The sequence below is a fragment of the Vanessa tameamea genome, chromosome 16 (genome assembly GCF_037043105.1).
Source record: "Vanessa tameamea isolate UH-Manoa-2023 chromosome 16, ilVanTame1 primary haplotype, whole genome shotgun sequence".
Classification (NCBI taxonomy): Eukaryota; Metazoa; Arthropoda; class Insecta; order Lepidoptera; family Nymphalidae; genus Vanessa; species Vanessa tameamea.
In genome coordinates, this window is record NC_087324.1 from 10,952,682 (window position 1) to 10,969,722 (window position 17,041).

The 17,041-nt window shown below is 32.8% G+C and overlaps 2 protein-coding genes across 3 annotated transcripts in view; both read left to right on the forward strand.

Moving 5' to 3' along the window:
- LOC113394226 (phosphotriesterase-related protein) overlaps positions 1–17,041 on the forward strand; it is a 193,339-nt gene that overhangs the window by 170,789 nt on the left and 5,509 nt on the right. The window lies entirely within an intron of this gene.
- LOC113394266 (lysophosphatidylcholine acyltransferase) overlaps positions 1–17,041 on the forward strand; it is a 57,645-nt gene that overhangs the window by 38,019 nt on the left and 2,585 nt on the right. For both annotated transcript variants that reach the window (XM_026631509.2, XM_026631508.2), the window contains exons 4-6: positions 9,480–9,592; positions 15,210–15,364; positions 16,189–16,326. In XM_026631509.2, coding sequence (XP_026487294.1) covers positions 9,480–9,592; positions 15,210–15,364; positions 16,189–16,326 — 406 coding nt within the window. The remainder of the gene's footprint in view (positions 1–9,479; positions 9,593–15,209; positions 15,365–16,188; positions 16,327–17,041) is intronic.

Here is a 17,041-nt window from a genome sequence, read left to right on the forward strand (position 1 = left end):
CCCAATCCAATTTTACTTTATTTTGTACAATTATTTTAAAACTTTTTCTACTTCGTTAGAAGGGAAAGGTAATCTATCATAGCCTTCTAATACATTTTCCCTCGTTTTGGATGCCAGTTTTGCGGTCGACATCCGCTTTTTTTGTCTACAAAATTTTGTTATAACTGCCACTTTTACAAAGTATATTTGTATTATGAAGCGATAAGTCTAATCTTGCATAGTTGGTTGGAAAGCTAGCCTTTTTTTAGGAGAAGATTTTGATTGATAATAAAAAAATATGGGACTGTTTTACTAACGATTAAATACTAATAAAGGCATTTCACAGTATCTTTAAATTGTAGCATCTAAGCTGTATGTGACTAAGTTATAATCATCGAATCGAAAAAGCGTGTAATAACTACGCAACACTGATTCAAAATTGCAGCCTACTGAGTGATTCAGTGCGCTTTTGCTATTGATTTTACGTGCAACTTACACCGCACTATCCGACCGAGGTGCCAAGCCCTGTGTACATACATTATAATATGATACATTATAATTTGCTCTATGTGTTTGTGTTATACTATATAGGCATAAATTAACAAACTCATCTTCTATTCTTCTTATAAATTATCATAAAATTAAGATGTTTTTATTAGTATGCAAATATATATATATATATCTACCAAAAGATTTTTTCATCAAATAAAGGATTATAAAGTTGCAGCATAAGCGAGTTATACAAATGCCCTTTTTAAAATAATAACGTGTTATTAAAATTTTTTTGTTTATATATTTCTTTTACTGACATTTTTATAAAAAAATTACAAATAAAATATGGGTACTCTATCGCTATATCGCTAGAAATGTCAATTTAATTACAAAAAAAATACAAAATTCGATTAAAATTTCGTCGTTGTCTGGTGTTAGGCATAAAAATGTAGATAGTTATATAAAGTTCAAGATAGCTTCATACATAATTTCATCAAATTCGCTTCAGTGGTTTGGGCGTGAAAGAGCAACAGACGGACAGACAGATAGAGTTACCTTCGCATTTACGTTGTTAGTATGGATGTCTTTGTTTGTTTATTTTGATCTCCTATGTTAACATTTTTTTCGACATGTCACGTTTTAAAAATTTGAATAGGATCGATTCGACAAGCATCACAAACAGTACCAGTTACAAAGTACCGGACTTAATAAAGAAGGTTTTTGAATGGTTTTTTTCTCTTCGCTATTTGTTTTTTATTCATATGAACTGAATACCCCTTTTGTTGAGCTGACGTTTGAATGAGCTTCGTGACGGATATGGGTTAACAAGTATTAATCTAGGAACACGTAAACCTACACGCGAGTAGTAAATTAAGTCTGCTTTGATATAACCGATCTTTTATGCAAAGATTTAGTTCAGAGCATCGAATTAGAATGGCTTATTGGGCAGTTCACGACTAATTTTTGTGAATTTTTGTTTTCGGCTCATGTTCTCAATTAACCAAACGTACTGGTACGTTTTCGGTACGCGAACGAGCGAATAAGATTTTCGAATTGTTTGAATTTTACTTATCGTTTGTTATAAAATCTAACTCTTTTTTTAGAACAAGTAGTGTTTTCGATAAAAAAACATTGTCAATTTGCCTTCTATGAAGGTTCTCTCTAGTCCTCTTGTTCCGAGTTTAAAATAAATTATTCCGGTTTAAGATTAATTTACGTCTGGTTTGGTCACACCGCTGACTTTCTTGGCTCTTTCAAATCAATTTTTCTGAATGACTTTTATCACAGTTTTAGACATGAAATGGCTGAGCGATTGGAAAGGAGGATAAAGACTGCATTAAATTATACATCCTCATAAGCCTTGCCAATGCAAGACGGGTTCGTTTATAATCAAAACCATTCTAGAACTTTCTACAGACAGGTTTTATATGATGACATAATATAACTATTTATGCATGAAGTTGGAATTATTCGAAGCTTGTATTTATTTAACAAATCACCGGTTCAATGTGTGTTTTTTTTTAATTTTATGTATTTTTGACAATACAATATATGCTGAGGAGCCCTGATGGCCCAGTGGTTGCCCGTTGATTTTCTTGTGCATGTGATTTATTAACACAAATGAATTGTGTTCATATTTCATCACAGCGGTGAAGGAAAATATCGTAAGGGAAATCGATGTGGCAGATGAAAAATGCCACCAAATATGAGCTTGTATTTTTTATGTATTTATTTATTAGATAGATAGCTTGATTGATAGACAACATGTCGATGTGTAAATCTACTTTCAAAACCACAGTCGAGGACATTAACATTTCGTTCAATCAAATCAAATCATCAAATGTTTTATGTGAAATGTTTTAAAGCCTATGACTTATATTTACTGAGACGATAATATTTTTATAATATATTTTTTTATAAGCTGTGGTTTTACTCGCGTTAAATTTGTATCTACTAATAGAAGTTTTTTTTATTCTATCCTGGGTTAATTTAGTATATAGTAATACCTACTTATAAAATATCAACAACTACAAATATGTACGTACATTTTATGTTGTCGTAGTTTAATAGATATTTTGGTAAAATATGAAACTGAAAACTAGATTTTTAATTACTAACCATTTGAATATTATACCACACAAACAGACAGACACACAATAGAAACAGATTGTTTTCTTTTATTAACTTAATAATTCATATTAAGTCATATTTTACTTTGCGGTACTTTGCGGTTTGTGATATCCCGTTTTAGATATCAGATATTCTACCGCCAAAGAGCAGTACTTAGTATTGTTGCGTTCCGCTTTGAAGTTAAGTGAGCCAGTGGAACTGCATAACATCTTTGTATCCAAGATTGGTTCCACATAGGTGTGATGTAAGGAATGGTTGATATTACCTACAGCGCCATTAAGTTGCCCATTTGCAAATCCTACCTACCTCCTATCTACCTATTACATAAAAAAAATTAGTTACTTTTTAATCACAGACAGACGCTTCAATTTTATGTATTTGTATAGATTGGATGTTACAAAACAGAATCACTTTAAAAGTAAGACGTCGAAATAAATATTTCAAATAATTGTTTTCACTTCAAATTGCTTCCCTGGTCGTTCGCTTTTGCTCCGTAACACATTACGAGTGATGCAATTATTTTCTCTTTGAATAATTCCCGTTGATTTTAACCGCAAGTTGCTCTGTCCATTAATAAAATGAATGTCAGTTCTTTATACATAAATTAGCCGTGTGCCCGATGGGAAATATTGAATGCTAATCATTTGGGAACGATCTGTGACAATTTGGGAAGCATCTGCGATGTTTTTATTTTTATTATATTAGAAGCATTTTTTTCTGGTCTTTTTTAAATACGATAAATAAAGTTCAGTAATCTTTTCTCCTCTTTTTGTCGACCGATTGCTTATAGCTCTTGGGCTTTAGAGTTATTAGTAAATAATGTTTAAAACGAGCAATTTTTTTAATAACGATTGGGGTTAAATTTCGACCAATGGGTGGCTACTTATCACAATTGTTATTCACAATATAATAAATTTATTATATATGTATCGGTATAATTATCAAGAAAAACAATCGTTTTGAAGTCTTGAAGAACCATAATAATTCTAATGCCGCAATATACATTTGGTAATAAATAAACATTATACTGCCGTTTCAATGTATTTTTTATTTAAAAATAAAGCATTTAACAAAAATACACTGAGCGGTTCCAAGATATTGTGTATAAACAAGTTTGGGTATTATTTCAAATGTTACAAAATCTATGGTGTTTTTTTTCAAAGAGTAATTCGATATAGTACCTAGTAAGATTCAAAAGTCGTAAACGAAATTTGATTTTTTAATACCCACAGTTTCTCATGTTTGACAATCAATGGAATAATTTTAAAATATCCATATCTATAGTAACTTTGTTCTATTTACACAAACTCAGATACTATAATATGTTCTATGCATTTGGAAAGTCTCTCTTGGAAATGCCTCCGTGGTTGTGGTCCGAAGTCGTTCAGGTCGTCATCATCATTTACGGACCAAACCTTGTACATGTATATTATTTCTTTAATACCCATAACGTTTTTCGATGATATAATGGATTTTAGATTAGTTGTAATTTATTTTTGCTTTTTAATTTATATTACCAATCTTATAACACGCATCTTTAAATTAAAAGTCGAGTCAGTCGATGAACATAGAGGTTGGTAATTATAATGTATTAAATTGTGAATCATAGCCTTGTATTTTAGTAAAACCATCGTGTGACTCTTTTGTATGTATTATTGTAATATTAATTACGTTGAATAGGGTAATCACAGGCACAAGGGACATAACATCTCAGTTCCCAAGGTTGGTGGCGCATAGGTGATGTAAGGAATGGTTAATATTTCGTACAGCGCCTTTGTCTATGGGCTGTGGTGACCACTTACCATCAGGTGGCCCATATGCTCGTCCGCCAACCAATGCCATAAAAAAACGAGAGAATGCGCCTGTATTTTATGTTTTGGCGATTTCCTTCACCGGTCTGTGGTATTTAAGTGGTTTTTTACGCCTAGATATAATGGTCGTACCATTAGTCGGTTGCCAGAGCTTTGTTTGTTAATCTGCAGGAACAACTACGTGCAGGTCGCCTATGAGCACTAAGATTTAGTTGTTTCCTGCGATCACCAACTCACTTACCCAGCGTGGTGATGACGGGCAAAATTTCGATGGCACTCATCTGTACCCAAAGGCCCCTAGTTCCCAGCTTCCCTGTTGTTTCTTACCAAAGTGGTGTTGATGGTAGGACTGCAGTGGAGACTGCGACTTAGCAAGCGTAGTGTAAGACCCGTCTAGATGAAGTGACTAGTGCCGAAGTGCCAGCAGCGGATGGAAATTGAGAGTTTAAGTTGAAGCTTAAAATTATGTTACACTAAAAATATATTTTTTATATGGCCCAGTAAAAACTTCGGGGCTCAAATTCGGACAAGCACTACTTAACTTCCTGAGAAAAACTGACAAAAACAATCTGAATAAAAATAATTCAAACCTTCTTAAAGAATAGGAACCCCTGCAGTGAAACGTTAACAAACGAACTTGTGTATTGAATTGGCTTCTTAATATAAATAATAGTAAAAATAAATTTCCATAGTTATTGAAGAGAATAATGCAAATATATGTTTATGACGTTGTTTCGATTCAATTCTATTTTCGCGCGCGTAATAGTTCCCACGTGATAATGATTTTAGATTCGCATGTGTGCTTGGTGTGATACGGTTGGCTAACTTCAACCGTAAAAGTAGCTTAGATCGAATTGAAAATCGATACTATTGTATAAAAATTGAAAGTGTTAGTTTCATTCAAAGATCAATTTTGATGTAGTACTCCATTTTTTAATTTGTTAAGTAGATAATTTGCTATGGTAAAAAGTTTTTTGATAACCTCCAATAATATGTAATTGAACTAATTTATACTATTTGATATTAAAAAATCATTTAAAAGAGGTTTCATCATTTTGGCGCCAAATTTAGATGAGTGACTTGCAGTTGACAATGAAATGAAATGAAAAAACTTGTCATAGGTTTCGAAATTCTTAAAAAATCTTTTGAATAAACGCGAAGTTTTACGGAGGTGTATTAAGAGTGTTCTAGCCGAATTTAATAAATGAGAATATTAACAATTTTGTTTTTTTTTTTGGTTATATATTCGTTATGATTCACGAATAACGGAAATAAGTAGTATTTGAATTAGACGCGTATCTCACAACAATTTAAATTATATGAAATCAAAATAATAGTGCGCAGAGAAAAGCTCCTTGAGGGACACCTGCGTAACGATCATCACGTATCGGAAACTACGAAAATTGAAAAAATAAATTAATGTTCTTTTTGACATTTATGTTACTATTTTATCTGTGGTTTACTATATTATATTATGTCTTAATGGATTGTTTCACTTTGTAAGAAAATTTTATATCGAACGTGACTTGGCAAGTCGGCTTTCTGAATTTTCCAGAAGACATTAATATCAAAATTCAAGGTTATACCTAAAGCTTATTACCCAGGGGATTTGCGTGTTTGGTTTTGAACTAAAATATAATTATAATAGATGTAATTATTACGATTATAAAAAGTACCATTTGCCGCAATGCAGGGATAATAAGTTACCATTTACAACGGTAGATTAGTTTATAAATTATTGTTTTGTTCGGTTATTCTCTTTGCGCCTGAATCGTCTTACAGTTGACGTTAAAAATATGTGTATAATCCGAGATATTGATTTTAGATGTACTATCAATATGCAGAAGCAATAAATCATCATGAGCCTGTAAACTCCGTCCGAATAACGTAATTCAATACGCAAATCATACAATTAACTACCGAAATTGTTGACCCTTTTACCGTCATACGTTAATAACAACGGTTAGAATATATTCAATTAACAGTTTTATTATTCAAATTGTATATTAGTAATTTTTTACATATAGTCGTACTGTTAAATATCAAAAACAGTGTAATTGATTTCCTTTATTATTTACTATTTTAATTTCTATGTTTCTGACTTAAAACATGACGTATATCATATTGATATACAGCCCAATGAAAACTTTTAAAATAACGCTTCAAAATTTCATGTGAAAATCTATCAAGCGTGCCCGAATAGAGTGAACTTCGAGGTTGATTTAAAATTAAACATTGTAAAGGAAATTGAAATATTGTGCTTTAATGAGAATATTAAATATGCAATCTCCTGTAGTGACGGAGAATGTCACCAACGAGTGAGACGTTAATGCTGTTTACCCGTCGTTTACTTTATATAATACTAGTCTCAGACCGCGGTTTCATCCTCGTGTAAGATGATCGTAGGTTTTAGATATATATATAATTTGATTTATTTTTTAAACATCTTAAAAAAGGGGATTCTTTATAATTTAGGTATATGTTTATAAATTCCGCAATGTACATACGTCATGTTTATAGCGTGTAAAATCTGCCCAGTTTTATCGCTAATAAGTTGTATGTTGAATGTGTGCAGGCTTGCATGTGTGTGTACGTCTGCATGTTTACACTTATGTATACATGTGTGTGTATGAAATAACAAAATGTGTAAATGTTAGATATTAAACCGCACAAGTAAAGTAGAAACCATAAAACTTTCTCTTTTATGTTTGTTATTATTCAAACCTCGTCTAATCTATTAAAATAATAATAATAATAATTTATTGGTGCAAAAGTAAATATTACAAAAGAAGCTTATGTATATGAGTTTACAAAATAAGTATGACTATTGTTGAATGTTACTATTAGCTAAGTACTCTATTTACATGTGGCTTGGCACTTTAAAAAGAGTAAAACTTATTATCCTTTATGGGCTATTTACATAATCTGTGTTAAGGATAATTAGCCCAACCCCTAATGGAAAATTAAAAGTAACATTAAATACATGCACAGCAGAGGCATTTGAAGAGGTAAAAAAAAATATTTAAGAAATAAATAACAAAACAAAATCATAATATAATTTTAATAACTGCAACAGGACTGCCTGTGGCTGCGCTGCATTTAAATAATTTATTTAGATGCTGCAGGCGTGTTAGTTCAAAAACAGGTCAGTCGGAACCAAATCGGTTACCATACATATACACATATTATTATCTAGGTAATCACTAATTCTGATCAACTGGCTTTGTTTTGCTTGTAAAATTTTACCATCTGCGGTGCAGAAACGTAAGGCGACCTGCGAGTCTCTGAGGTGTATAATCGTCTCGTGAATTCGTCATTGCACAAGAAGAAATCGCAAGATTTTACTTTTCTTAAATCCAAAAAAAATATCGTATTTATCTCAACAGGGATAATCTGTGACTCGAAGCTCAATCCACAAAGTCATATGCGACATTGATTTTAATAGTTTAATAATTTCAGCGATTGACGCGTCAACCCGAATAAGAAACCCGAAACTCACCGTATGACACGTGAGTGAAATGTTAGAGTGTAATGTGCGACACTGACAATAAGAATTATAAAATTTATAAGATGACATGATAAGATGACTTATCATCTATGTCGGTTATCAACATTTCACGATTGAGATTCGAAGTGAGTTTTATCAGAATAGCACGCAGCTTAGAAATGAAACTGTGATATATAATGTGGATACATTGTTAGTTGATGGAAGTATTAGCGATCTCCAAATGAAATCTTTTAGATTGTTAGTACTATAATTTTAGTCAATTAAAGAAATATAACAGCAACACTACCTAGACTAGTACTAAATCTTGTAGAAATATCGTGACTATGATGTATATAATTTATTCTTTTATTAAAATATTGCTGATAATAACAGTTCGTTACTGTATTTGAGTGGATTTGAATTGATTAATTTACCATTTCGTGGGTTCAATATTATAAAAGTGTTCTTGTACCGAATCTAAATTGCGTAACGCGACTGACATATCACTGGTTGTCTGAAACGCGTTTGACGAGTATGTTTCTTATGCAAGAAGTGCCAATATATATAAAGATGTAATAATCTTCTTCTTCCATACTTCTCTGTCTGACGTCAGCCCACAAGTAAAATTCTTTTTAGACTTTCACACAATTCATCCATCGTTTCTTTGGTCGTCCACATCCATGCTCAAGACCTTTCTCACGCCATGGTCCTCATTCCTCTGCATAACATGGCCATACCATGACAGTTTCCACATAGCTGAATAATATAAATAAATGGAACGGGTTATAATTATGAATATCAATGTCGTTACGAAAATAAGTATTGCTATCATGTTTGAAGTAAAAAGCAGATTTAGTAGGAGACATTATTCGTGTGGTACGACAGCAGAAGAGTGACTCTAAAAGTCTGCTAAATAGTTTATTTAAAAGAATTTATGATGGTTATGTAACATGAAACTGCAGGTTACGGGTTGTAAGACATATTAAACTATCGCGATGTATACTATACGTTTTATATCTAACCAAAATGGTCCATATAAGATTTTAAATTAACATGATTATTTTTATTGCAATATTATATGTATTATCGACATTATTTACGAATGTCTCGTGAACATTCGTAGATAATGTCGGAATATTGAGCTCAACCAAATAAAAATAAAAAACATGGTAAATATTCCGTTTCAAATACTTATAGTAACAAAATGGTCCAGTGGTTAGAACACGTGAATCGTTATAATTGACTGCAGATTCCAACCCAATCACAACTGTTTTCGTGTGTTTAATCTGCATTTGTAATGCATCTCGTGGTCAGAAAAGGAAAACATCAATAATATATGACTGATGAATAATATATTTTTTTATGAAATAGGCAGGGACGGGCGGACGGGTAAACGAGCTGGATGTTAAGTGGTCATCACCGCCCATAGACATTGGCGCTGTCAGAAATATTGATCATTATTTACTAAGTTATTATATACCTTGTATAAGAAACTGTACAGCTATTTGAGTATAATTCTGTTAAATTGGAATACATGTTTTTATATTTGTTTAACAGAATAATTTTGATTTATATTCCAGAACTCATCAACTACACTCAGCCTGTTTATGTGTGGCGAGATGACCCTAACTCTCGGCAGAACACTATCAAGGAGATTATCGAGAGGGCCACCTCTAAAGAAGACTGGCCTCAGGTATATTGGTTTTTCCATTATTTATTTGAAATGTGCAATAATTTGATATCCTTATCAATAAATCTTTAATATATATATATATAATAGTCTGTTACCTCTTCACCACTGAATTTGTTATGGAGATAGTTCGAGACCCCGGAAAGGACATAGGAAACTTTTTTTAAATTATACCTCGAGGGAGTAAAATTTGTGGTGACGGTTTGCGTGTTATAGGTAAAGTTTTATAAATTTCTCGCGGGTAAAGCCGCAGTTTCAGCCAGTGATGTATCAATTAATTACGTTTTTAGTAATTGCTATGTTATAAAAATATAATTTTAATAAAATACCTTGGCTCCGTTTTGATTAATAAACAAATATTACCCGCTTTGATATACGAAAAGTTGCAAATTAATTTAAAAAAATGTATAAATGTTTTACTGCTGGGCTAAGGCTAAAGGCATCATTTCCCTTTTAAGGAGAAGGTTTGAAGATTATTCCATCACATTGCTCCAATGCGAGTTGGTGGAAACACATGTGAGAGAATTTCATTGATATTAGACATTGAATGTTTCATCACGAAGTTTTCCTTCAATGCCAAGCATGAGATGGATTATAAACACATAAAAAAATTGGTGGTGTTTGCCTGGGTTTGAACCCGGTTTGGTTAAGATTTACGCGTTCTAACCAATTGGCCATCTCAGCTCTCGGTAAAAAAAACGTATGCCATTTTCTAACTTACGATACAGCCGACCTTAATACCCCATTTGATAAAAATCTGTACGGCTATTTGAGTGTTATTTAAGGATTAATATATTATTTATGATATTAATAATATCATATTTATGGTATATATTTTTAAATGTCATAGTATTTTAATGAATGAAGGAATATCGGTTTCGCATAGATCTTATCCACAATGTAATAGATGGAATTAGTTTAAAGGTTGTATTGTTGTTTATTTTAATTTATTTCAACGAACTACTCGTCTCATCTAAGGTGATGATAATTACTTTCTATCTTCAAAGTCGCCGCGTCAAGAATCATTACAATGAAATTGTAATGATATAAATTTCGATAAAAAAAAAACGGGCAAGTGCGAGTCGGACTTGTGGTTTGAGGGTTCCGTACCTCTAGACATATAGGTACATACAGACACTGATGTAACAATAAATTTACAGCTTTTGGATTTTTCCCTACACTACTGATACAAGGGTTAGATCAACGCGAAGTACCCAACAGCTTTTGATCATCTTTGTGAATATAAATGGGACATAAACGGCCATATTTTTTGATTGCGAAAACTTAGAATTTTAATATTATTTGATATTTCGTTACGCGTTTCAGAGAAAAACGATCTTGATGGACGAACAGACAGAAGGACACTTTGTTAGTGTTCTTATAAGGGTTATTTTTATCCTTTATAGGTACGGAACCCTAAAACCTATTCAAATGTTATTATAAGATCTCGGTCGGATACGAGCGATTCACGCCTACTACGATTTAATAAAATAAACAACGGTAAGCTATATAGGTTACAAGTCCAAGTGTATTAACTTACGACGTTCGTACGTGTCTCGAAGTAATATTTGTATGTATTATATAAAATTCATTGGAACGAAGTTCTTACAATAGAGTGAACTGGCAGAAATCCAGGCGACCTTCCTCTTTCTTATTATATCTCTCCGTCTCTTTCTTTTGTATACGGTTTTATATATTTATAACATTTTAACTATAGCACACCCAATTTTACGCCCGCGAGAGAATGAAATCAGTAAGCTAAACATCATCAAAATGGGTTCAGCGGTCTAAGCGTGGAGAGGTAACACGCCGTACCTTCGCATTTATAATATTAGTAAAGATTATTAATAATTATGTTTCGTTATTGTTTTTTTAATTCACACGGAGTTTTTATTATCATTTTATATTTGGAGTTTTAATATTTTTTTTATATTGACAACGTTTGAGAATAACTGAATGTAAATTTTGTCGTCGTCGTTTATTCGTTCTCATTCGTTGTTAATTTATTTAATTGTGTCCGTTATTTTTATTACGTTATTATTATAACACTTGTCGTTTTTTATTAGTTATTTATTGCGCAACATGTAAAAAACGGATTACGTGAGGGTATGACAAAGTTTAGCGATCTATCACAGACGACCTATAAATGAAGTTTTATAAGAGAACAGAGGCATTTAAATAAAGATAGAATAAAGACAAGCGTAAACTATTTTTTTTTTTTAATATTTATCTATCATTTAAAAAGGAGACAGTTCTCTTGTATTGCGTAACTGAAAAAACTAAAAAACCAAAATCAATATACTTAAGATTTATACTAGAAGATGTAGTGCGTTTCGGAGAGGGCTGTATTGTTACATATTGTGTATTACAAGTATTAAATTTATAACATTAACGTGACAAGGGTGAATTAATGGATCTCGTTAACAATAAATTACACGCACAGATTAATAATAAAAAAAACGATGCAAGTTATCGGTAGTGTGTGCAGTAATTAATAATTTGTCAATACGTCAATAATTAGTAAATTAAATGTGGCAACACTTTTGTCATATTAACAAATGGTCGTGTCGTTTATCGGGAATATGCTTTTGTTATTGATTTTGTATTCGCTTTTGTTGCTTCAATATAATGTTCCGCGCGCTCCGTTTGCCCTTTGTTTTATAATCTGAGACTATACGTATCAGTTCCGCCTAAAATAAATCTTATATAAACCAATGAGGAATAAAGAGTTTTATCGGTGTAACTTTTTGTAAAATGCAAAGCTTGCAGCGGGTTTAATTAAAAAACTCGATTGTCTGAAGAGAACTACAAAACAACAAAACAACTCCAACCTCCATGTTATATTTTAAAAAAAACTTTTGCTCTTTCCAGCGGGTGAATTCTACCAACACATAACTGTTATGATACGTTCCCTTTTCTATTTCGAACTTCGACTATTCCTTACAAAATTTAAACTGAGCTAGAAAATAAAAAGCTATAAAAACCACCTAGAAAATTTAAAATCAAGCACTTTTGAATTGTCATTTTACATAATTGCACTTTCCGAACTGGTGATATCATTACATTTAGATCATAAAACATGACGATTCAAAAGTGCTTTTATGGGTCTACTTGAATAAAGAATATTTAGATTTTGAGTCAAGTATTAGCTCCACGCTTGTTTATCTTCTATTTAATCTTGTGTTGAATAATATGCCTTGCTTATTATTATCTTACAAACGATTTGAAATTATAAATCGGCAGAGCTGAAAATATCTATTTGTATTTTATTTTAGAAACGAAAACTTGAACCGCAACGAAAACGTTTCGTTTCGATAACGATAGAGTGACGATTTACGATTTATTAGTAGAATTGGCGCCCGGTGTGTTTAATTTAAAAAAATAAATAAAAGTTTATTTAGGACACGGCACAATTATAAACAGTATAAAAAATATTAAAAAAATCCTTACAAATAAAAATTAAAATCTACAAAAACACAAAAAAAAATTGGAAAGAAAATATATAAACAAGAGATTTGGTAAACAATGTACTATCGTGTCCTAAATAGGTGGAACATTCAGCCTCCAAGTTGGGTTCCAAAAACCCAACTCTGATTTTCAATGGTACCCTATGTAGCTATGACGTGCCGTTAAAAAAAAGGTACCGTTGTATTTCTTTCAGAAGTATCGTGGCTTATTAAACTCTAGCAAATAACAATAGAAATCGATTTATTAAGAAAAAAACAATAGTTTATATCGATAAGAGTAATTACGTTTGAGTTTTACTTTTAAGTGTTGTCTTGATGTTCGCTTGCTTGATATCATCTCAATAGGTAATTATTGAAGTACCCAATTAAAAAAAAAACTAGCCATCATGGAACTAATTTAAAAGTATATATTACGAGCCGAGATGGCCCAGTGGTTAGAACGCGTGCATCTTAACCGATGATTTCGGGTTCAAACCCAGGCAGGCACCACTGAAATTTCATGTGCTTAATTTGTGTTTATAATTCATCTCGTGCTCGGCGGTGAAGGGAAACATCGTGAGGAAACCTGCATGTGTCTAATTTCAACGAAATTCTGCCACATGTGTATTCCACCAACCCGCATTGGAGCAGCGCGGTGGAATATGCTCCATACCTTCTCCTCAACGGGAGAGGAGGCCTTAGCCCGGCAGTGGGAAATTTACAGGCTGATTATGTTTATGTTATATTACTAGCTGCACCTACGGCTTTACTCGCGCTAAATTTATAAAACATCACCAATAGCACACAGTTTTACCCCCTCGAGTCATATACGCATCGCACATAAACAACTGTAGCCTAATCAAATGGAAGCAGGAAAAATGATAAACAAACCTTATATTTACGTATTTCATGCGATTTGTTAATAACTCAGCTATATTTTGCACTGCTAAGAGTTTGTGATTATGTTATTTATTTATATATATTTATATTTATAATACAAAACTATTAAACTTAAGTACTTATTTTCATTTTTATTTTACTCCCAAAGTTCCGATAAAGGTTTCGTCGACGTTCAAAACGCCATTTTTCTTTCATTCGTCGTTTTAGATCCATAGTGAATATCATAGATTAATCAAGCTCTCGACCAATGGTATCGCGTCAATTTGCTGTCAAATGTTGTTTATTTGGGTTTTCCCCTCTTATGCTTGGAATAGAGTATATATTTACGTCTGGGGCGTCTCGTCTACGGAGCATAAATCTACCAAGAGCTAAAAATGAATTGCTGTATATTAAACGAATGGCGAACAGAATAATAAACGTATAAAGATGACGGATTTTTTCAACACTTTGTGCGTGATGCATGCCAATGTGCATCGTCTTTGGATATAATCGATCATTAGGTGAATATTTTTTGCGAAAGAGGAAAGATAATTTATAATTTAAGAATATAGTCAAATCAGAGTATCACCTCTCTAATAAAATAATATCTACATATTATATATTATAAACTAGTTAACCGACAACACGTCACACGGGTCACGTGGTCACGTCACACGGGTGAAATAAGGCTCCATAAACAAATTTTACGTTAAAGAAGAAACATAAAAAGAAAAATTCTTGTTTTATCCCGGCTAGGAACTTTCCTACTTAGAAATTGTCGACGTTTCTCAACTTTAACATATAAACGTTCCTCTTGAATCACGTTATTTATTAATGGAAACCGCATTAAAATCTGTTTCGTAGTTTAAAATATTTAAGCGTACAAATGGCGGGAAGCGACTTTGTTTTTTACTATGTCTACATATAACTTTTAGATTTGAATACAAAACAATTCCAAATTTTTATCTTTCCTAACTGTTAACTGATGTCCTTTTTTTTTCTTAGTTAGCTATTGACCAGTTTTAGAGTTATCGAATGGTATATTAAAATGGTAGTGTATGGTCGAATTCCGACCAATGGGTGAATATTACTTTTTTATTACGTATTCCCAGAACGTATTTCCAGTATAACTCTTTCAACTTTAACACTAGCTGAATAAGTCGTATCGTATTGTTTGACAGCCATTTTAATTGGATACAATTTTCTACCCGTGACTTTGTCCGCGTCTGAGCGTAGGAGGGCAGGTTTAAGGTAGGTCTAAGTTAAACGGGTAACAGCCTTATAATTATTTCCAGGTTCTGATCTTCCCGGAAGGTACGTGCACAAATCGGTCATGCTTGATCACGTTCAAGCCAGGGGGCTTCTATCCCGGCGTGCCAGTGCAGCCCGTCACAATCCGCTATCCCAACGCACGGGATACTGTCACGTGGACGTGGGAGGGACCTGGCGCGTAAGTTCAGTAACATCTATTCCTGATATATATTTTTTTAAGTAATAGGGATGGTAATATTCGACCATGTAAGTCTACTTACTACACATACAATGGAGACTGGTTAGTCTTGCAGAAAATGCTACTGGTTGGTTTTGCAAGCATATATACAAAATGACCGTCTATTCCTATATTCTTGGAGTGCGATGATATGACCGAGATCCCCGCCGATTATTCTCAGTAAAATCAACTTATAAAAACAAATTGTATCTAAAGTCAAAACCGATGGTAGCTTTACGTCTATACTAGCTGAACCTGTGGTTTTACCCACGCGAAATTTATTAAACTTTACCAATAGCAAACGAACCGTGATCCAGTTCATCCTCGAGGGGCGAATTAAAAAAGTAACAAATATGCTATGTAAGGGACATAAATATCTCTATATCAAATTTCATCTAAACCGGTTCAGCGGCTTAAGCGTGCACTAACTAACAGATAGAGTTACTTTTGTATTCATAGTATTATTGTAGTTATATAAAAATGTATCGATCTTTTTCTTGGTCACGCCATAGCTTGAATACGATTTCACCGATTTCGTTCATCTGTTTTTTTTTTCTAATACTTTGTAGAAGGTTCTTACGTTAATAGATATTAAGAAAAATGCGCAATAAATTCATGTCGTAATCGCAGTTTGCACGAGCTTTCTATTAAGGCAAAATATAGGCAGAGTCAGGACAACGGTCGTCGGCTCAGCTAGCTTAATGTATTTTCATAATATGATAATTCAGAAGTTTTCTAAAAACCTATTTGAATAAAGTATACTTTCACTTTGACAACATTTTCAGACTAAAACTCTTGTGGCTGACTCTAACACAAGTGCACAGTTCGTGCGAAATCGAGTTCCTGCCGGTGTACTACCCGAGCGAAGACGAGAAACGAGATCCCAAGTTGTACGCAAGGAACGTCAGGGACGTCATGGCTAAGTAAGCATTTCCATGGGCCTTAACTTCGATCGCTCCATAGTAAATTATATGTTGTTATAAAATAATGAAGATATTTATAACTTTGCCGGTGCATAAATTCAAAACATTTGTAAATATGACATGTTATTCAATACAAGAATATATAGGTGATAAAAAAGTGGCTGTGATATACGGACGGACAGACAGACATGACGAATCTATAAGGGTTCAGTTTTTTGCCGTTTGACTACGGAACCCTAAAAAGGTTGGAGCTACTACTTGTTGACTTTCACGCAGGAGATATTATATATAATTGTATTTAAATAACATGATGTATCATAAATGTTAGAAAACCAACAATAACTAGTGAGTTTCTTGTCGGTTCTTGGTGAATCTAAATTCCGAACCGGTGTTAGCTTTACTTTTAATATAGTTCCGTAAAATATTTTTTGACACACGGTCAATCCAAGGAAGAATAAGCAAAGTAAGTATAAATTTAGGAACAAACTCATAACATACATAACATTAATAGTCTGTAAATCTACCACTCCTCGGTTAAGGACTCCCTTTGAGGAGAAGGTTTGAAACATATTCCACCACGCTGCTCCAATGCGGGTTGGTGGATACACATGTGGCAGAATTTCGTTGGAATTATACACTAGCAGGTTTTCCTGCACCGCGGAGCAAGAGATGAGTTATAAACATAAGCACATGAAAATTCAGTGGTGCTTGCTTG